The following is a 24168-nucleotide window of genomic DNA, read 5'->3' as shown; positions in this document are numbered from 1 at the left end:
AATCTTTTTAATGTGGTATATTAAAATGCGATATTACAAAAAATATATTAAAAAATTATCTTAGTAATTCCATTTCCTTTTATATCTAAAAATAATCCATTGTCTGTAACAAAATAAAGTATATAAAATATTCTACCTTCATATCTACATTTACTTGTCAATGTTCCGTTCTGCTCTATAAAGCACAGCCAACCAGCAGAGACGAGAACGCTGACTAGCGAGAGCACTTGACTCACCTTCATCGAAGTTCAAGAACGGATTCACCGAATTTGCCGGAAAATTAAATCCGAGTTCGATACATATTCAAAAAACTTGATCGAAGCGTTTGAAAGCGAACGCGATTTTCAATTTCTTTCTCATTGACAATAAATTTTAGATTTCGATTACATTCTCCAAGTTTATTTTGATATAGGGGCCAGATAACAATAGCTTAAATAAGTTTTTCTTAAATGGAAAATGCTTTTTCGATCAAAATAGGTAGTTTCCGTTCTTGAGAGTTTTTAAAAATAAACAATTGATATATGTAGGTCAGATATACGACATTTTGGTGGTTTTATAAAATGATCCAGGAAATATTTTTTAATATTCTAAAATGATAATCGTGACATATTTTATAAAAACTAGATAAAAAAGTCAATAAAATTTAGTTTTAAAGGTATTTAAAGACAATAAATAAAAAACTTTTGTACAGTACACTTCATAAACTTGGAACAAAACTAAAAATACAGACAGCCTAATTATTGTAATATTGACTTTTTTATTTGTATATTTTGAAAAACATATTTTAGTATGATTTTATACCAATTCGCACTGATTTTATTACTCAAATCTAAAAAAATATATTAAATATTGTTCTGGAGCTATTTTTTTTTGTGGCATCTTATAGTAATTACTGTTTTAATGGGAATAAAAAATAAATAAAGTTTAAAATAAGTTTATTAACGTTTCAATTTCCACTTCGGAAATCATTCTTAAAATAAAAATATTAATAAATTAAACAACTTTTGTTTTTTGTTACTTGGTGAAAAATTCTTCATTTATATTGACAATTGACTCATTTATATTGACAATTCAGACATATATATATATATATATATATATATATATATATATATATATATATATATATATATATATATATGTTACTTAAGATAGTTCATTTGATTTACATGAAATCAATTTTAACTTAAGAATGTTCGTTACAAAACATTATATCATGTGATTCGTCTTTAAAAAAAAAACATGCCATAATGACAGTAAAATTCTCCTGTTAGTGATTCCATAGTAAATCATGAGAAAAAAACCAGGAAAAAAACCTCATAAAAATATCCCGACCTATTAAGGATTTGGTCTTACATTTAGTTTACTCTTAATACACCCAATTCTGATTATGTATTATTAATAGTGGTATTTTCCTGTTATTAATTTCCTCTTTTGATATGGGTATTCAGATCCTACTGCATTCTGCCGAGGAATTTACGACACAATTGGTCCCATTTAGCATAATTAGAGCCGCTTCTTAGATCTCTCTCATTTTACCATCTGTTTCTTTTAGGACTATACTTGAATTGTTCCATTGAATCCTATGTTCATTTTCCCATGCGTGTTTACATATTTAACATTAAATGGTCTTGATGTTTCACCTAAATAAAACTGATCGCATTCACAAGGTATTTTATAAATACAATTCTTTATGATAAATGATAATTATTTATAAAAATAGAATATTGAATTTAATTCAAAAAATTTTTTTTTAAGTTTTGACATAAATAGTTTATTTACCAATGTTGTATTAGATAAGGCTTTGAATATAATCAAGGCAAAATTAGAGAGTGATGATACATTGGCAACTAGAACGAGACTAAATATATCAGCTATAATGGAATTATTGACATAATGCACTGATAACACCAATTTTCAAGTAAATAATGAATTCTATAAACAAAATGTTAAAACCCACAGTGTGGTTGAGATATGTAGATGATGTATTCTCAATATGGTCTCATGGATCAAAGTTGTTGGACACATTCCTGAATGATATAAACGATAAAGAAGAGACAATAACATTTATCATGAAAAAGGAATATAATAACACACTACCTTTCCTGAGTGTTTTAATCTCTAAGAACGATACTGGATATGAGACTCAGGTGTATAGAAAACCAACATATGAGCCGCTGAGAGCAAAAGTGGTGTAAGTCAAAAAATCAAGTTTCAAAACAAATTAGTGCTTTACTAGAAACTCCGTACACATGAAGATTTTTATGGAATTTGTTTTTTGTTTAGACAAGTGAATATATAATACATTGCTTATGCTTATAGTATGTATTTTTACGTAATAATCTCCATAATGGAGATTTTATTAGCCTCTTAAATGACTTACACCACTTTTGCAGCAAACTTGCCAAAAGGTAATGACTTACACCACTTTTACAACAAACGAGTTTAATGATTAGGTGTCATTTATGATTTGCATTGAAGTAATGTTAGACTTAATTTAGATTGAAAAAATTATACATCGTTTTTAAAATTTTTTATTAAAAAATTTGAAGTAATACAATTTTTTTTTTCTGTTAGAAGATTAAAAAAAAACTAAGAGAAACCAGTATAAAGGAAGAACAATATTAAAGGTAAGAACTGGTGCCTCCGTTCTCATCATCGATTGCCTCTACATGTTCTAATAGTCCCACGTCATCCACGTTCTCTGTTGACGTTTTTAAAGTGTTAAAAAATGCATGATGAATCGAAGCAATATAAGGTAATAAATCTTTCATATCGTTTTTCTTTGTTTGTGTAATAGGCCTAAGGCAATTAAACAACCATCGTTGTTGAATTTCACAATAATATGTTGTGATGAGCCTTTCGTTTTCGGCAACTGTAACTCAGAAAAGTCTTTTATGTCACTTAATGTTTTCTTATACAACATTGTATGAGAACAGTTTTTTTTTTAAACGCATCCATTAAATTTGCAATCAGTTAATTGCAAATTGCTTCTTGTTTCATTACGTGAACGTTAAACTTATTTTTTCTTTCAGCAGTACGGATGGTTTCATACCAGTGGAGTAAAATGTAATTGATTTTTCGCGGCAGATTCAACATTTCCAAAGTCAGAATCGTTCCTCATAAATGAGTGACCAGGCACTAGAAATTTGTAATCTATTACTTTGATGTTGTTATTAGGCTCCATTACCATTTTATGCCAAGTTAATGCAACTTTAAAATTACGGTTTTGCCCCGTGCAAGCATCGCTAAATGCTATTAAGTGTTTTTTACCGTCTGCCCCACATTTCAAATGTTTTGTAAAGCATGATGCAATTTCCTGGGATCCTCTAGAGGCCATAGCTTCGTCCCATACATACATCCACGATTTATCGCTATGCAAGTCATGAACACCTAAATTGTAGCAATATAAATTTTCGTTTGTAGTACGCAATTGACGTTGTCAATCTGGGGAAAGACAAGGCTTTCTGTAAGTCAAACGAAATTACATGATAGCTATTATCAGCTATAGATATTTTCAGCTTTTCTTAGATGTATTTCATGATTGGCTCTTAAGGTTGCCTTATTGTCCGACTGGCCTCGCTAACTTTCTCGTAACATTTTTTATTGCACTTACAGTCTTTATTGTCAAATATTTTATTCTTACACGTACAGAAGATTCTCCAGTGGGTAAAACAACCGTAGCATTAACTTCCAAGTTGACCTCTTGATCATCTGAAACAACAAAAACTAATACTTAATTTACCAGAAATTATAGGTACACATTTAGATTACCTATCAACTCAGTTATCAATAATTTATATATGATCAAGTATCTACTAAAATAACCGGCGCAACAAATAAAAAAGCTATTATTATCTAAACAATGTCAAATACTTACCACTACTATTACTACTTCTTGATTCGTTTGGTTCAACATAATCTAAGTCTGTTATGTCATCAACTGAATCGAAGTGGAAATTTGATGACATAATTATTATATTTCTAATTACTTAATGTATAATTAATACAAAATCAAATGGAAACTAATATTTAAAACTTATTTGCAACAGTAAATACAAGAAAAATGCTTTAAAAAATAATGCAGCTGTTTTGACAACATAACTGTGTTTTAATGACTTACACCACTTTTGCACACCACAATATCAACATTTTATACCTAAGTACAGTATATTTCTGCCATCTAGTAGGAAGTACTGGAAGTTAGACGTACACCAATTCGATAGCTAACGGTATGAGGTTACAGCTCTTACATAGTGTTGTAAGTGCAAACTATACAAAAAATGACTTACACCACTTTTGCTCTCAGCGGCTCATATATCTAAATTACAAATCAAATCACAGTATTAATATTAAAAAAGGAATCATTAAATCCTTATAGGATAGAGCCAAAATTACTTGTTCTAATGAAAATTCGTTTTAAGAGAATAAAATAAAAATAAAATGTTTTATTAAAAAATGATTGTCCTTTATCGTTTATCAATAGGGAATTTTCTACAATCAACCGAATAGAACAGAATAACTTAGAACGAGATCCTACAGCATACACAAGGAATAATAGGAGGAAAATAACAATGCCATTCATAAAAAGATTATCAGAAAAACTGAAAAAGATTTAAATGAAAAACACATTGAGATCTATTTTATCTAAAACTAAACCTAACAATGAACAAGAAAGAACAAAGAATTGTATTTATAAAATACCTTGTGAATGCGATCAGTTTTATTTAAATGAAACATCAAGGCCATTAAATGTAAAAGAATAAGTGAATATCAATGTTATATTAAAAATAGTCATTAATTATCATATATAACAGAAAATCAATTATCAGAAACTAGACAAAGTAGTTTAGAAAATCACGTCACGCCATTGATAATGGAGAGATTGCATTAATTCCCTTTCTAAATATAGAAGGCACATTTAATAAGGCAAATTCTCTTTATAATGCAGCAGCACCAAAATAAATATCCGCTACCGTATGCCACTGGATCAAAGCAATTCTGTAAATAGGCTGATTCTAACAGACCTGCAGGGAGAGGAGTTTTTTCCAAAACAGCGCTAGAAGGTGTCTACAGGGGAGTGTGCTTCTTCGCCATCTGTGGTCATTCCTTGTGGATAATTTATTCTCGCCGCTTGACGCATAGGAGCTAGAATTACAAACCCGTACAGATGATCCAGTAATTATGGTAAAAAGAAAATATGGCAATGTTCAACTGAGCGCACTTCAAATAACATTGAATATCCATACTAGGTGGTGCGACAGGGAAAAACTCTCTGCCAATCCTAGTAAAACAGTAGTAAACAGATTCACAAAGGGGCGGAACCTAGATAACACCTGGATATCTGCTCTGTATGGAGAACTTGCCAGTGAGGCGAATGAGATAAAATATCTAGGAGTAATATAGAACTAAAAACCTACATGGAACGCCCAATTGGTAAAAATAACCAACAAAGCAAAGCTTTTTCAAAGAGAGGATGAATCAGCTTCAACGACAAGCATGCTTAATTGTAACAGGAGTTATGTTGACCACCCCAACCGCCTCCAAGGGTGTTATGCTTAATCTCCCTCCATTACATATATACATAGATAAAGAAGGAGGCGAAGGTAGGAGCATACAGACGACAGTGGATGAGATACCAGGAAGCAGGGCAAAATCATACTGGGATTAAATCTGGAGAGATAATAAAAAATCATCCAGAGTTGGAAACGGTAGCAGATGCAATGTAACCTAAACATAATTTGGAAAAACAGTTTACCGTCGTCTTTGCAGAAAGGGATAAATGAGAGTTTAAGAAAACTAATGACAGATAAATGCTGGTCAGACGGCTCTAAAAAACCGATGAAGAAGATTGTTGTGGAGTATACGGAGGTAAACGAAAGCTAAGTTAAAGTGAAAACCTATTTAATTACTTCATTATCTTTCAAGCCTAAATATATGCTATAAAGATGTGGCTGTTATGAAATAGTAAAGAGGAACTGCAGTGACAGATCTATAAAAATTATATCGGAGAGTCTGATAGCATTAAAGGCACTGGAATCGAACCGAATTGACTTCAAGTTAGTTTGGAACTATCTTCAGAAGATCAGAATTTGATTTTGATGGGAAAAAGTAACAAAGTAAATTAGGTCTGGGTGCCTATACATACTGCTATTGAAAGGAACCTGTCTTTAAAATTAGAATAGCAAGAAGCATTGCTTAAGGAATGATATTGGACTGTGTGGAAAGGATGGAACGTGGCTTTTATACATGAACCTTCGAAAAAGAAATCCCAAGATCTACTAGATATAAATAGAAATGATTTGCGAATCACAGTAGATCTCCTAACAGTACACTGGCACCTCAAGGGGCACATGAATAAAATTAGACTGACAGAAAGTGCGAATTGAAGATTTTATCAGGCGGAAGACTGTGGCAAATTTCTTATGCAATTGATCAGGGTTGAATAGAATAGGGTTCAATACATTTATTATCGACTAAAGCCCTACGACCTCATATAAGGACAATTTAACCTAAAGATGAAACACAATAGACCTCTTAGACATATTTATATACAACTAAATTTTCCGAAAATAGGTAGATATATTTCCAAATGAAATTCTGAATGTAAGGCTTTTAAAAGTTTTATACTGATTGGTAATTACAAAAACTTAATTATATATGCAGGAATTGGTGTATTTGCTATTTTGTTTATATTAATATCAAAATATGTATTACTTTATTTGTTAAAATAGATAATTAAATCAATTAATTTAAATAATTTTCGAGCAAATTCTATATCCTCATTTATACAAATTACGTTATTGTTATCCTAACGATACTAATCATCATAACTGTGAAATACAGTAGTTTTTAAGAAAGTTATTTCATTAAATGGCTTTGTTATGATTAAAACAATATTCTAACTAATATGTAAATTTATCGGAAATTTTAAATATATAATTTCAATCATTTTTTTTAACGTTTAATTATTATTACAATTTATTTCATCATGTTCACTAGAATTATACTCAATATTAAAATTAATTAATCCTAAAGGCTAAAAAAAAACAATAAAAAATAATGTTTCTAGCCACTTTGTTCTTGATAGTTCTCTTCTCTTATTTCCTTTCGCTCTCAGCAGCGAGTCCTGTGCCCTCCTTCCATATGCCATTCTCGCAAGATGGCTTAACCATCTAAGAGTCTTTGTCCTAACTATTTATCTAATTTCTGGTTTCCCGTACAGGTCTCCGATCTCTTTATTTGTTCATCTTCTTTAAACATCTTCATAGTCTTTTACTCCCCCTAGTATCTTTCTTAAAACACTTCTTTCCCAGATGTTAAGCATATTTTCTTGATTTTTGTAATAACCCATTTTTCGCTTTCGTACAGGACCATGGGTTGTATCACTGTTTGGTATATCACTCTTGAGATGTTTCGAAATCCGCTCTTTAATTTCCTGGCTTTCTTACCCTTTACTTGTTAGGGTTACTCCTAGATACTCAAACTTTGTCAGCAATGGCAGTATTTTTAAAGCAATACTTTTATCTTTCTCATTGTTTGTGGTAGTCTTCAGTTGTGTGCCTTTATATGTAGTCTGCACCATTTCCAATACTTTGTTTTTTGCTCATTAATAATCAGTTCAAACTGCTTAGCTTTCGTTTCAAAGAGTTAGAAAATCATCAGCAGTTCCCCTTTAGTTCTTGCTATCACCACAACATCGTCTGTAAAGGCCAGGACCTAGCTTCTGTTGCAATAAATAATACCTTTCGTTTGTATTTCACTCTCTCTCATTATTGCCTCCAGCAAGGAATTGAAGAGTATTGTGAACAGCGGATCTCCCTGCTTTAATCCCCTTCTTACCTAAAATTTTTCGATAGGCTTTCTTCTATCCTTACTCTATTGTCAGGGTTCATTAAGGTTATTTTCACTAGTCTGATAATTCAATTAGTCTGAAATTCCAAGTACTCTTAGGGTATGGTACAGACGCCTTTTTATCACAGAATCGTAAGCTTGTTTGAAATCTAGCTTCTCTATAAAGAGGAGGTTTAGCTTTAACTGTTGCTCGTACGTACTGCTCTGAATCATTTTTAACACGAATATTTAATGTAGGATGGTGGATCTATGGTGGATTTAAGAATTAATATATAAATACTTTTTTTTATGATTTTTTTTATGAGAAAACTAGCGGACCCGACAGGCTTCGTTCTGTCAAATAGATTTGACCACAGAACAGAACCGTCACCATGCTGATAGGACGGTGTGTGAGGGTCAGCTCGGGTGTCCTAAGTATCTTCGCTTCCAGAACTTTGGCCACCCTTTTGGACCCACTAAAAACCCGGACTGGTATCTGCCAAAGGGCTTCAAACTAAGAGGAGAACTTAAGGTTCAAATCTGAATGAAAAATAATCTAAAGGGATAGTGGGAACCTAAAGGTGACAAATATTTATAAAGTGGGTGCATCAATGACAAAAAATAGAGATAATTAATTATTTATTATTATTAACATAGGGTTAATAACCGATGTAATAAAGAATAATGAAATAAGACGTATACAAGTATTTTTAGTAATCGCTTTATTGTAAATCAAGTAAATCATAATTAACAAAAATCTGTTTTATTTTTATTGTAGTGCTTTATGATATACAATGTTTTTTATTTGATTACCTGGTGAATATACAAACAAATCTGATGGTTTTCCAACACGGGAACAGGCAACATACAATTGACCATGTGAGAAACATGCGTTTTCTAGATTAATGCCACAAACACCTAATGATTGCCCCTGGGACTTATTTATGGACATAGAAAAAGCAAGCCGCACTGAAAACTGTAGTCGTTTAAATTCAAATAATACATCAGTCGGAATCATGGGGATGCGTGGTATCAAAACGTCTTCTCCTTTATACTTTCCTTTCAGTATAGTTGCTTCTATCACGTTGTTCAATAATTTTTTTATCGCTAACCGTGTGCCGTTGCTCAACGCGGTTGGTTGATATTTCTCAACATTATAACTACCGATCCAACCTTTAATTAAAGATTGTGAGGTGGCAATCCTGGTGAATCCAAGGAGTTTAAAAATTCAGGCGGATAGTTAATGACATCATCTTGGTTAGTAGCCGAATCAACTGATTTATATATCCTCAATTCGCCTGTAATTGGTTCTTGAATTTTGAAATTTAATTCATTTACATCTATGTTTTTAGCAGCCAACATAGCCCGTTCGCTAAACCAATTATGGTTTCTGTAATTTTGAGCAACATCTGCAAACACCTTTTTAATAAGTTCATCTTTTGATCGAGTTAACTGACAAAAACTTTGAGGAAAGTTAATGCAACCAGTCAAGGTATCTATAGGAAATTTGCCATTACCAATGTCAATGAGTTGTTTAAAGAATATGTCTCCAGATTGGTCATTTTGCAACTCGACACGCATATTCTTGCTTAAGTGGAATACCTTGACATTTTTCCACAAATTGGAGGACTTTAAACATGCATTGAGTTCATCGGCTGGCGTTGATCGTGGAATCACTTGACGAAAATCTTTTGCTAATAAAATCATTGCACCACCAAATGGGTTATGATTGCTACGTAGATCTTGTAAGATTCTATCTAAAGCCTCCAAAGATTTTTTATGTGCCATCGTGCATTCATCCCAAAAAATCAATTCACATTGCTGCAAAACCTTTGCCATTGCACAGTTTTTCGAAATGTTGCAGGTTGAAGTTTCGTTGCTTTACATGTTTAATGGCAATTTTAGTGCTGAATAGGCTGTTTGACCACCTTCAAGCAAAGTTGCTGCGATTCCCGACAAAGAGAGTGCAAGTGCAATTTTATTTTGTGAGCGAATTGTGGCTAATATCAATGAAATCAAAAAGTTTTTCCTGTACCACCAGGTGCATCTAAGAAGTAAATCCCTCCTGTTTTATCATTTGTTACTTTCATAAGTGTATCAAATACATACTTTTGTTGTTGATTTCAATAGTGGAAGATTTGTTTGAATTAATTCTTTCAAAGTGTTCGCCGGACCGAACAGACCGCTCCGAAAATATTTGTATGGGAAAAAGGAAAGGGCTGTTTTAGCGTTTTCCCGGAAATTATTCGGGGGAACATTTTAAAAAAAGAATTGTTAAGATTGGTCCATACGTTGAGTTGAGTTATGCGCTTACCAACACATTTTGCGATTCATTTTTATATTATAGATTAACATTATGGCTCTTTAAATGTCCATATTGAAACAAGTGTATATTATTAAATGTACGTTGATAGAAACTAAGGCAATAAATGTAAAAGTATTTTTAATCATATTCATTTTTTTTTTCAGGAAAAGATTGACTGAATTAGAAAAATCTGGATATTCGCAACTCCAGCAGGCTGCAATGTTCAAATCTTGCAGCCACTCCAAATACATTCCAACAGAACGCCAAAACGTTTCTGTCTACAAACAATCATCATTTATCACCCAATGGCTATCCGTCGGAACTAAAGAAACACACTCCTCAGAACTCTATAATTTTAGCCAGACGATACAAGGCCCAATACGGTTTAGCTGCAAGCGAAGAAGAGCTTCTCAAAGACCAAGAGGGATATATTTATGATCAGTACAGTCCAAAGTTTGTAAGAAAAATATTAAGGAAAACTAAATCTGAAGAATCTGAGAATCACCCTGTACATAGAAATCTAGATCAAAAAAATAAAAAATCGTTTTTAAACGCGATATTTAAAAAGTTAGATAACAAAAATAAAAAATCAGTTGTTAAGGAGTTTAGTACTGGAATCAAACTAAACGAAAATAAAATTTCTTTGGTAGGAGATACCTTATCACCTCGTTATCATGTTGATAAGTCAAAACAAATCGTTCACACAAATCCAATTCAGTATAATGAATTAACGTTAAGAAGACTGAGAGATGTAGATAAACAACTCGAATTAGACGTTCTGTCAACTAAAACCAAAGATTTTTCCAAAGAAACAACAGTACTCAGTGATAATTACCGCGTTAAAACAAAGTATTCTCCACCGCCCGAGTACTGCAAGTCGAAATTAGGTGACAATAATTACACAACTCAGTCTGTCGCGTCAACAAAAACACATTTCGCTGAAGTCAGTTCGGGTCTATCGGACACTTTGCCGCGTGGTGTCTTCGCAAAAATGTTACGCGGAGGACTTAAGTGGAAGGAACGAATCGTCCTCGGGTTGTGCGTGGCCGTTGTGTTGTTTACATTAGTGGTGGTAGTTGATATACAAATGGATTTGGGAATGTCGGGACGGCCTTTGGTAGCGTCACATGGAAGAGTAAAATATGTGGTTGAAGACGGACCTGAAAGTGTTTACGGCAGATTCAGGAATAGGCTACTGCAGAAAACGCATAGGTGAGTACAATCTTAATTTTTCTTAAAAAAACTACTTGTAATACGCACTTATGCCTTAAGCGTTATTAAAATTATTAATTATTTCATAAAGCCATAATCCAATTTATATTAGTAAAAAAATCGCTTCTCGTACTATACGCTTTTTAAATTTGTATTAAGCAAGTCACGGCATATTTCTGTTCCCGCACTTAAACTTCCTAATATATACCTGAATTCTGGTTGAGTATAGTGTCTTGCATGTTGTATACAAGATACTAAGTTATCAAATATTAATGGTGAATACAAATACACTATTTCCTGTAATATTGTATACAGGGTGTCCAGAAACTCTCCTAACACCGGAGGACCGGAGAGTCCTCAGATAATTTTAAGACAATTTAACCCAATTCACCTAGTTCGAAAATGCTTCCTAAGCAAGCTAGAGCTCTTTGAAGATAACTCCTTAAAATTAGTTTTATTTTAATGCCTTTAGAACGCTTCTAGTTAGAAAAACAAAAACTGGTACGATTAATTATCATCCTGAGTTAAATTAATTTCATTAATTGCGAATTTCTAGTACCGGTCATAAGCATAAATTTTGGGTAGGTCCACGGTTATTTGATCGCATAATTTTTTTATCTCTAACTTTTAAGCATCTTTGATACTAGATTAATAAATTTTGAGGTATTCTAGTACTAAAAGGAACTCTTACTTTAAGTTAATCACACACCGTTTTCTAGAAAAATCGATTTGAAAATTTTTCTGTTTTTCGTCATGAAAGTTAAATTAATAGGTATCTAATTAATTTTATAAATCATCTTTTGCTTCATTAAATGCAGCATACAATTCGTAAAAAAATATTTATTACGATGAAACGAAACTAGACAAAGAAACAAGTATCAAAATTAAATAGTTATAAAAGATGCTTGATGTAATGATCATTAGTCTCTATGAATAAATTTGTTTTTTTGCTTGAAGATCGCCAAATTCTAGCTACAATTTTAAAGTTATTTCTAAATTTGTTGCAAGCTTCTTGCATCCTTAACCAGAGTTGTGTACGAATTTGTATCACTACGGAATAAACAAATGTTTTTGTGTATCCTCATACACAATCATCGCAAGAATTAAACTTTGGCGACATTGCTGATCAAGCAACTGGACCGTCTGTTCCAATCCAGTGGTCGTCGTAGTTATTATCAAGAGAATGTCGTACATTCATGCTCAAGTGGACCGGGCAGACGTCATGTAGAAACCATATGTTTTGCCTAATATTTAAAGGGACATTAGCACCATTTAAACAAGCAGGCAATTTCACAGGTCCAAGTAGATAATCGTCAACTACTCCTATCCAGACGTTTATGCTAAACATATGCTGATGCTTAAATTCATGAACAACGTGGGGATTGTCAGCAACGTACGAATAATAATGTGTATTATATACATTTAGCTTAAGCTTCTGCCAAGAACAAAGTCTAATAATCACAAACACGTTCTTTAAATTACCTAAAATTGGTAAGAAACCAAATCGATTATATAATGATTAAAGAGAGATATCGTAAAACCATCAAATCAGTTAAAACATATTTAGGAGCAGATGTCACATCAGACCTTAACCCACTAATCGATAATGTCAAGCTTAAGCTTAAACGAATTAGAAAACCTCAAAGAACTCCAAAATTAGATGTTATAAAACTGAAAGAAGCTGATATAAAAAAACACACTCCAACAGAAAATATACGAAAACTTTGATGAATTAGATACTAACACCGAGATAAACCAACAATGGGAAACACTAAAAAACTGCCTCCTCGTTCGATGCGAAGAGATAATAAAAGAACCCATAAGAAAGATACATAACAGGATGACCGACGAAATACTCGGCAGGATGGACCAAAGACGACAAGCCAAGCACAAAGACAGTCACAATTACAAAATCATTAACAACGAAATCAAAAAAATGATAAGAGAGGCAAAACAAACTTACCTATTTAACTTACGATGGAAAGAATATATGGAAAGCTCTACGACGACGAAAGAGGAAACCTACAAGACATATCTTTCGAGGAAAGAGAAACAAGTATAGAAATTACAAAGGAAGAAATATTGTATGCACTAAAGAAGGAAGGAAGGAAAAAGCCATGGGGCCAGATCAACTGCCTATTGATATTTTTAAAATAATAGAAACTGAGTACATTGATGTCCTTTTAAAGCTCTTTAATGAAATTTACCAGTCGGGTGACATACCAAATGTATGGTTGACCTCAACATTTATTTGTCTTCCAAAAAAAGAAAAATGCTACAGAATGCACCGACCACCGCACCATAAGCCTGATGTCTCACACACTTAAAATGATTTTAAAAATCATCCATGAACGCTTTTACCAAATACTTGATATGGATATTGAAGAAACCCAATTTGGATTCCGTAGAGGCGTAGGTACTCGTGAAGCTCTCTTTGCATTCAACGTACTAATTTATAGATGCAAGATATGTACGTCTGTTTCATAGATTATAACAAGGCTTTCGATAAAGTCCGCCACAAAGAGCTAATGGACGTCCTCAAAGCAAAACAATTACAATACAATGACCTTCGAATTATAACAAATCTATATTATAAACAGCAGACACACATACGCAATAATGAACATACATCAGAAGAGTTCGAAATTAAAAGAGGAGTGCCACAGGGGTGTGTATTGTCACCACTACTATTTAATGCATACTCTGAAGAAATTATGAAAAGAGCGCTTGAGAGAGAAACAGCATTAATAAAGGTCATTGGAACTCAAATTAACAACATTAGATATGCGGACGATACTATCATAATAGCAGACAACCTCCAAGACCTCCAAAAGCTAATGAACAAGATAGTTGAGTATGGAGAAGAATATGAATTAGAATAAACATCAAGAAAACTAAATTTATGAAGATATCAAAAACCCAAAATAATGATGAAAGCCTGACAATTAACGGAAAACTTTAAAACAAGTTAGAACAAGTTCAGAACGATTACTCCAAACAAATCAAAGTTTAAATAGAGAAAACACGAACAAACTTCAATAAAATGAAAAAGCTACTTTGTGCAAGAGAACTGAAATTAGACTTGAGAGTTAGGCTGGCAAGGTATTATATTTTCTCGACTCTGCTTTACGGGATAGAAGCATGGACACTTAACGCGTCGACTACTAAAAAATTGGAAGCATTTGAACTATGGATGTATAGAAGAATCCTGAAGATAGCATGGATCCAGCATTTAACAAACAACGAAGTCATGAGAAGAGTCAAAAAAAGAATAGAAATGTTGGAAACCATTAAGACACGAAAGCTGCAATGCCTGGGGCATCTTATGCGTAATGAAAGATACAACATACTTCAATTAATTGTGCAAGGGAAAATCCAGGGCAAGAGAAGTGTAGGTAGAAGAATCTCATGGTTGAGGAACTTGAGGGAATGGTACGGATGCACATGCACATCAATCGAACTATTCAGAGCGGCAGCATCTAAGATCAGAATAACCATGCTGATTGCCTATCTATCTATGATGATTGCCAACCTCTGTTGCGGAGATGGCACGTAAAGAAGAAGATATACATTTAAAAATTCCATTTTTTGTGAGTGGAGGTTTGTCGCAAAACAAAATATCTCTGAAAAAAATCTTCATTTTGATTTTTCTTTTCTAACCATCTAGCGAATTCTTTACGAGCATGAAAATTTCCTTGTAGAAGTGCGTGTACCTTTGTAAAATGAAAAGAATATAAATTTTCGTTGTGTAAGATATTTCCTACGAAAGATTTTGAAATTTTGGAATACAGATAGTCTTCGAACGCTTCCTCACCAATAAAATAACATCTTCATGTACCGCTGTTACATCATCATCTCGCCCTGTTTCATTATTTTTTGGGACCATTCAACCTGTCTCTCTTAATCGTTGATTAAAAGCTGTAATTATTGAGTGAGTGGGATTAGAATTAGAAAATTTTTCAATGTATCTAAATTGTGCTGCTCGAGCGTTACAACTTATATCGCTAAACTAAATGCATATCAGCGTATATTCTTTGTTGAGGAATTGAAATTGTTTTATTGTAACGCCACAAAGTAATAAAATAAATGCGAACTGACCACAATTTGACAATGAAAAACGTAGGTTATACTTCTGTTGACAGGTCAAAGCCAACTAGTGCAAAAATAATAATTTAACTTTCATGACAAAAAACAAACAATTTTCAAATCGATTTTTGTAGAAAACAGTGTATTCTATCGACTTAGGGTAGGAGATCTTCTAGTAGTAGAATATCTGAAAATTAAATAATCTAGTGTCACAAAATCTTAAAAGGTAACGACCAAAAAGTTAAGCGTTAAAATAACGGTTGACCTAGCCAAAACAGATAAATAATCGTACCAATTTTCCTTTTTTTTTAATAAAAGCGGTCTGGAGGTATTTAAAAAACTAATTACAAAGCGCCTTATTCAAAGAGCTCTAGCTTCCTTAGGAAGCTTAGGAAGCATTTTCGCACTAGGTGAATTGGGTTAAATTGTCTTAAAATTATCTGAGGACTCTCCAGTCTTCGTGTGCCATGAGAGTTTCTGGACACTCTGTATATTGATACTTATACAATATACAGTAAGTAAATAATATATTGTTTACTTATATTGATATTATTATATTATAGTAGGATATAATAGTAGGATTTTAAATCCGATTTTAAATTTGAAATAAGAGTAAAAGATTTAGCAGATATCTTTCGCATGTACATAAAATTGTTTATGGAAAATATTGACAACCTCCAATCCTATCCGTAGATCACAAATATTTGGAATTTTTCAACTTTATTACTTAAATAACTACCTATAATACAATTATTATTGCTATGCAGTAAAATCAAATTAATTGGAATGTGTAGAGCTAGAGCATAAAACTCAGGACATACATCTAACAAGAAAATTTCACCACCACATGTTTTTCGTATTAAATTTGACTTATGAGTTGAGCTGGTAATGACATGATACAAAAAAATGCTTATGTTTTTAATTCCAAGACCAAAGTACAATGTTGTGTCGTAATATAGTTCAAATTATGATCAAAGTCATTAAAGATGTTTACACAGCCATTATTGACTTCTCAGAAAAAGAAGAATGCATTTTATACCGTTACTATATTATATTTGTATCAATATTAATGACCTATATAAAACTAGATATAAAAATAGATTTAATTTACCAGCTTTTTATCGATATAAAATATTTTAAATTTAGTTTATACTATGTTCACTTCTGAACAAGCAATTAATATAAAATCATAGTCAGCTCGAAAATGCATTCAATTAATAAAATGTTTATGTAGTTTTGATTATTTATTAAGTTACAGTTACATTTTATCATTATTTCAACGTTTTTATGTAGAATTTGTAATTTCACTAACAATAGCAGTAAACTAAAAATATATAATATATAATATATATATATATATATATATATAATAACTATATATTATATATATATATATATATATATATATATATATATATATATATATATATAAATACGTTATCGGGTAAAGTGGTCTGTAATCAAAATCTTTCTTTTATATATATACATATATATATATATATATATATATATATATATATATATATATATATATATATATATATATATATATATATGCTGCAACCTCGAAATAAAACTTTGGTTTACATAACCAAAGTCTTACTTTGATTTATATAACCATGTAAACCAAATAGGCCAGGGAAATAAGCAAAAAAGTACCCTGTTTATGACAATCATCCGGCCAGGCAAACGACAGTTGTTTTGAGTAGTATGGTCCTCTGTAACAGAAACCTATATGTTTCCTGCAGTCGATTTTTTGGACTTAATTAGTTATTAACAAATTAAGGTCAAAAAACGGAAAAATTTTGCTTTTTTCGTCTATCGGCAAAAAGTGAAGTATTTTAAACAAATTTTACAAAAAAAAAACTTTTAAGTCATATAAAAACCTTCAAAATGGCGTTTACTAAATGTTTCTATCCTTATTTGTTGCTTAGGAAATTGCAAAATAGGTCAAAAATTTCGGTTTTTTATAAATGTTAATAACTTTTTTGAAAATAAACTTATAACATTTATATTTCATAGAATGCTGTGTCTATGAGTGCTTAAAATATTGTTAAAATTTCAAAGTGATCAGTCAAATAGTTTAGGAGTTATTTTATTTGTTTATCCCAAATTATTTTTTTTTGCAACAGTAAGTCAGAAAATTATATAGTTTTAGTAATTGTAATGATAGTTTCTTAAAGAAGAAGACTTGTTCTATTATTACACCTTAAATTATAACCTTAAAAAAAATTAAGAAAATTAATTTTAAATATTGCAAAATAATTTTGCAAAAACATGTCGATTTTTTGCTTATAAACAATTAGAATAACTTTTTAGCCATTGCCTGTAAAAACATTATTTTTTTATATTTAAAAAGCCTTTTATATTTTACATTTTTTTACAAATTTAAAAGATTCCTAAAATAATTTGGGACAAAGTTAACCTTTTTTTTATTTAATTCATAGCAGCTTTGTTTATAACAATTAAGAAATCTCAGTAGATCTGTTATAGTAAGAATTACAAAAAAAAGTTGTTAACAAAAATTGTAGGCAGCTTTAAACTCCACATTTTAAAATTAGTTACAATCTTACAGGGTGTTACATAAGATAGTGGCAGACCAAACTTATGTTTTTTTAAATGGAACACCCTGTATTTTATTTTAAATTTGAAATTTGATTTACTTCCACATCACAGCAATGTAAAGTTTTATTATGTTATACCAGGTATTTAAAAAGTTATAACCAATATTATCTGAAAATCGTATAAAGTTTAACTCCCTGTATAATTACAAAGAAGTATAGGAACATTAATCTATTGCAACCATAGTTTTTTAATAATTGTTAAAACTTATAAAACATATTCGTTTTTATAATATTCGTTAAATCAAATACAGGGTAAGTCAAAATGCAAGTACATTATTTTCTTGGTAATTTAAAATAGAACACCCTGTATTTTATATCACTATCAAAAATTACTAATATCGTACTTCAAATTTTATAAAGCACTCCCTATACCTAAAGTTATCAGTTTTCTAGATATTTTTATTTTTCTATCAAAGTATTAATTTGGTAGATATTTTAACGTTTCCTAATAATCCCGATAATCACCCTAATATATATATATATATATATATATATATATATATATATATATATATATATATATATATTTATATATATATATATATATATATATATATATATATATAATAAACATATATTTTAAAGTAGTTGACTTTAAAATTATATTGCCAATATTACTGAGTTGCATTCTTGGGACGACTTTATTATAGGATAGTTCATTCGATAACATGAAATTAATTCTAACTTAAAAAGAATAATAATAAAATAATAAAGAATAGACATTAGAAAAATTATTTTAATTAATATTTCCAAAGCAATACTATTTTTAGAAACAAGTGAATAGGACAATTTGTTGTTTTCATAAAATCTATTATAAATAAATTATTTACAATTTTATTAAATAGGTATAAATTAATTATAAATATTTATGTTTTTAAATAAAAATTATCTTAAATATTATAATAATAATTGAAAAAAAAAATTGAAGCAAATTAGATAGTTTATTTAACAATTTATTGAAATAATGCATATTCGTAATGTACGCACACAGTACATACAAATTAAAAAAGGAACGTTGAAACCCATAAATAAGAACCAGCGATACAGCTAACAGCTCCTTCCCCCTCCCTTCGGCTTCCATGAGTTTCGAAGCCAGCCGATTTTAAGGACCACATTTTGAAGCTTTGTGGACGATTTCGTTAAAGGGCAATCTTTTTAGAATTTGGTACGTTAAAACTATAAAGTATTTTCTTTTAAATAACGCTAATTAGATTTATTAATTATTATAAACAAAGCTGCTATGAATAAAATAAAAAAGAGGCTAACTTTGTCCCAAATTATTTTAGGACAAATTTTTTTTCTTTTCAATTTGTGAAAAAATTCAGGCTTCTTAAATATAAAAAAAATAATATTCTTGCAGGCAATGGTTAAAAAGTTATTCTAATTGTTTATAAGCAAAAAAGCGACATGTTTTTGCAAAATTATTTTGCAATATTTAAAATTAATTTTCTTAATTTTTTATTATTTAATTCATAATTAAATAATTAATTAATTATATTTTTAATTAATTAATTTTTTCTTATTTTTCTTTCAGAAACTACCCTTACAATTACTAAAACTATATAATTTTCTGACTTATATTGTTGCAAAAAAAATTAATTTGGGATAAACAAATGAAATAACTTTTAAACTATTTGACTGATCACTTTGAAATTTTAAGCATATTTTAAGCACTACAAGGCACAGCATTCCATGAAATATAAATGTTATAAGTTTATTTTCAAAAACGTTATTAACATTTATAAAAAACCGAAAGTTTTGACTTATTTTGCAACTTTTCAAGCAACAAATAAGGATAGAAACATTTAGAAAACGCCATTTTAAAGGTTTTTATATAACTTATAAGTTTCTTCTCTTCTAAAATTTGTCTAAAATGCTTCACTTTTTGCTGACGGACGAAAAAAGCAAAAATTTTCCGTTTTTTGACCTTAATTTGTTAATAACTAATTAAGTCCAAAAAATCGACTGCAGGAAACATATAGGTTTCTGTTACAGAGGACCATACTACTCAAAACAACTGTCGTTTGCCTGGCCGGACGAGTGTCATGAAAAAATGCTTATTTCCCTGGGCTAAAATAGTGTCAATCACTAATACCTTTACTACTACTTTATATATATATATATATATATATATATATATATATATATATATATTGCGGTTTTCCTCGTGGTCTTTTGGCTTCATATGGCCGCCAACTCCCGATTTCTTTATTCCAACGACCATCCTTTAAGACGTTCGTTATGTCCAGCCCATTTCAGTTTACTTACCTCTTCGACATCATCTTTTACTTTTGTTCTATTACGAATGTCTTCATTGGTTTTTTGATTTTTAAGTGAGATACCCAGTATCTGTCATTCCATAGCTCTGAGTTTTTTTTATTATTAAAAGAACTGCAGGACCAATGTGGAAACGTCGTTTTACAAAACAAACAACAGAGATGAATGGGAAAATTAGGAGAGGCCTATATTCGGAAAAAAGAAGTACTTTTAACTCGTTTGGAAAAAATATATAAATATGTTTTGGATGGGGTACAACATTAACTGATAATTATGTATTAATTTCTCTAGATGCAATTTCACTATTCGGTTGATTCACAATATTCCGGAAGATTTAGTATATTCAATTTTACGTTAGACAAATTCCATCAATGGAAGGAGTTGTAATAGAACTTGGTTTTAAAGAACATTTAGGTCAATTCAAGAGAAAAAAACACAATATAAGGAGGAATATGCTTTGAAACTAGACATTACGATGGGGAAGATATGTTGGAATTAGCAAGAGCATTAGATATTGCGATTATTAACATATATTTTCGAAAGAGAGAAAGACACCTTAGTACAAAAAAATCTGAACAAAATCACTCCAAATGGTTTATTTCATGACAAGAAAAAAAGCAATAATAAAATTTAAGGACTAGAAGACACCTAATAGTTAGTGAGAGTAAGAAAACAATATAAATTGCTTGTGGTGGGCATTGAATAAGTAGCAAAATAACTTTTGCGATTGAAATAATTAAAAAAACCTCAGAAAAATATTTTGTAAATAAAGAGATCTGGTGGTGATCTAACCAAGTTTAAGAAAAATTAAGAAATTAATTTGTCTAATTAATTTCTTGGAGACCGCTTAGACCCGTCAATTTTGTTTTCAGGGGGAACACTTTATTAATCACCAGCTAACTACAATCTGTGCAGCACGCTACGAGGGAATGACACCATCCCTAAAATCTTAAATAAAAAGGGGTTCAAGGGGTATCTTAGTTTAAAGTTTTATCGTTTTTCTGTACATTGATATGTATGATGTATATACGGTCAACAGTTTTTAAACTTCATAAATGTATAATTTAAATGTTTAGTTGAAGTAGTTGAAGAAGCTTGCTTGCAAAACATGAAGTTTTCTTACTTAATTTAGTAGTGTGTCTAGAATTGGGTCTTGCTCATTTGTTACTGTTGTAAATTTTTGGAACAGATTTTTACTGCTGAACAGCGTCTTCGTAAGAAGAGTTCCATTATGGGACACTTTTTCCTTCAGCTGAAATGACTGATTTTTCGACGTGTGCCTCAGCAGCAGTAAGGAGGATTGAATTTGCGAATTGGGTCACGTCCATATCAATGTTGTCAGTTAGAGTGAGGGTAGATAGGAAATGGTCAGTTTTACTAATATAATTGGACCAATTACAAGTTTTTAAGCGCCAACAACTTTTTGTTAATATTTGAGAATTTGGTGTATCTGAGTTAATTATAAATATTGGGAAATGATTGCTATCGTGGAGATCATCAGATGTAAGCCATGTTAATGTAGGCGCTAATTTTAAGTAACCAAAGCTTAGATCATTATTGGAGATGGAACCAGTAGAAATATTAATGAGAACCCTTGTTTAACAGACATATTTATACCAGCGCAGCTAATAAAATTTTTGCTAATTTTACCTCTGTGATTTATGTGATTGAAACCTTACAACACATTACGAGTATTAGAATCCCCGTCAAGTATGTAGGAGCTAGGTATTTCAAATATTAGGTTTAGCAGTTCTTTCTGCTTGATCCCGTAGTTGAAAGGTACGTATAAATTCCAGATTGTGAGTTTATTGGGACATTAGCAAGTAATAGCTTTGGCTTCTAATTTAAAAGAAAGTAGGAGGTGTGATAAGACAATGTTGGAAGAAATAAAGATAGAAGTGCCGCCACTGGCTCCTATGCGTTTGTTCGTGTAAGTTTGCGTAATTCTTTGTGCGTTGGTTTTCTGCAGGCAAATAATGACTGATTTTACTTGTGATATTAGGTGTTGGATTCTCTCCAACTGAGGGAAGAATCCAAATTTTTGAGCTTCTGGTAGTGGGGTGGGACATCCAAAAGAGTTCTCATGAGAAGCAATAAGTTGTGAGTGGAATTGAGTGTAAAATTAGTCTGATTATCTTTGAAAACTGTTTCTATAGCGGAAATACAATTGGGTTTCATTGTGTGTGTAATCGGATCGAAGATTAGATTTGGACATTTTTTTGCCCGGTTTGGGAGGCATCGAGAATGTCGAAGGAGGAAAAGAAGTTGATAGGGCAAGAATAACGGGTAGAGAGAGAATGGTAGGAGTGTTCGGAGGTAGAGTGTTTTTTTTATCCTACTATCAATATGGGCTTTAAATTAGTATGACGAGGGATGGATAAATCCATAATGATAGCCGGAGTGAGTGTGTCGTTAGCGAGAATGGACTCAAATTTCTGAAGATGAAAGTTCTTTTGATGAATTTGAGAAGTCAGCTGAAAATAAACAAGAGGAGGAGCATTAGCTGCAATAAGTGTGTGGTCTGATCCACTGGGGACTTTAGGGCAAGACTACGCGGTATGACCTGTAAGGTTACAAAGAAAACACTCTAGTCTGTCAGTGGCTAAATATTTTCTAAAGGGCGTATTTTCGTGGTTAATTAGCAGGAACGTTTACATTTCAAGGTTCTCCTTGTCAATGATTACAAATGTTACTTTACAAATGTTATGTTAAAAGCGTGTTTAAACTTTGACAGTTATTTGACGTTTTTGTAACAACAACTACTGATTACTACATCATACATGATAAGAGAATGGTACAACCTTTAAAATGAGATATCACTAAATTTTCCGTTCTTTTTAAGATTTTAGGGGTGGTGTCACTCTTGATTGTTAACTCAGTCAAGGTAAAAGACTTTGCTGGGTATAATAAGATGGAGAATATGTAGCATCTTTACATTCTGTTACTAGGTGTTTTAAATAATTTGGACATTCGGATGAAAAGTGCACTTTTCAATTTTTGATTTTATTTCCTGGGAATGGTCCCACTACTCATTTAATACTATATCCCGACATGTGTATGTTGTCACTCTTTTTACTATTTTCTCATTGATACAAAGTTGTTGTAATAATATTATTGCCCAATTTCCGTTCACCACTAGTTTAGTATACAGTTGCTGTATATTTGATGTGATTGTTAAATATACTCAGTGACATTAGAAGTGTTACACCCAGAAGAAATAATTTCTTGAGCTTAATTTTTTGGCAACATGGTAAATTTATATCAAGAATGAAACGATAACATTGTCAAGAATTTTTATTAACACGTAATCAAAAAAAAAAAAAATAATAATGTGTTGGGCGACTCCGTAGCTGAATACACTCCTGTATACGTCTAGGCATTGACAAAATGGGATGATCAATGTCTGCTTGTGGCACCTTGTTCCAAGCAATTTGAACTTCATGTATTAACTGTGCCAGAGTCTATGGAGGATGGTGCAAAGTGGACAGTCTCCTTTTCATCATATCCCATACATGTTTGATAGGACTTAAATCCGGAGCACGGGGCAGCCACGGCAAAACATTAACGTCAGCTTCTTGAAGAAAGTCCATAGCTTGACGAGCAATATGGGGACGCGCGTTGTCTTGCTGAAAAAGGACGTCTCGTCGGAGATAAGGCAGTAGTTTGTAAGATCTCATCAACATAACGCGCACTGCGCAGCTGTGATGTTGCCTTGAATAAACATAAGTAGTGAACGGCTACCATAGGCAATACCCCCTAAACCATTACTCCAACTGTCCTGTGTACATGCCTCTCAACAGAAAACCCAATATCTCGTCGCTCTGCACTGCA

At 31.4% G+C, this 24168-nt stretch overlaps 1 protein-coding gene across 3 annotated transcripts in view; it reads left to right on the top strand.

Annotated features, from left to right (window-relative positions):
* The window catches only part of LOC140437262 (extracellular serine/threonine protein CG31145), a 938516-nt gene that overhangs the window by 398178 nt on the left and 516170 nt on the right, over positions 1-24168 (top strand). For 2 of the 3 annotated variants that reach the window (XM_072526680.1, XM_072526681.1), the window contains exon 1: positions 10326-11350. In XM_072526680.1, the coding sequence (XP_072382781.1) occupies positions 11130-11350 (221 nt within the window). In that variant the 5' untranslated portion in view covers positions 10326-11129. Of the gene's footprint in view, positions 1-10302; positions 11351-24168 lie in introns of those variants that run through there. The other variant, XM_072526682.1, reaches the window with a different exon arrangement.

Source organism: Diabrotica undecimpunctata, chromosome 3, assembly GCF_040954645.1.
Source record: "Diabrotica undecimpunctata isolate CICGRU chromosome 3, icDiaUnde3, whole genome shotgun sequence".
NCBI lineage: Eukaryota > Metazoa > Arthropoda > Insecta > Coleoptera > Chrysomelidae > Diabrotica > Diabrotica undecimpunctata.
The sequence above is the reverse complement of the archived record's forward strand: the minus strand, read 5'-3'. Positions and strand labels throughout refer to the sequence as shown.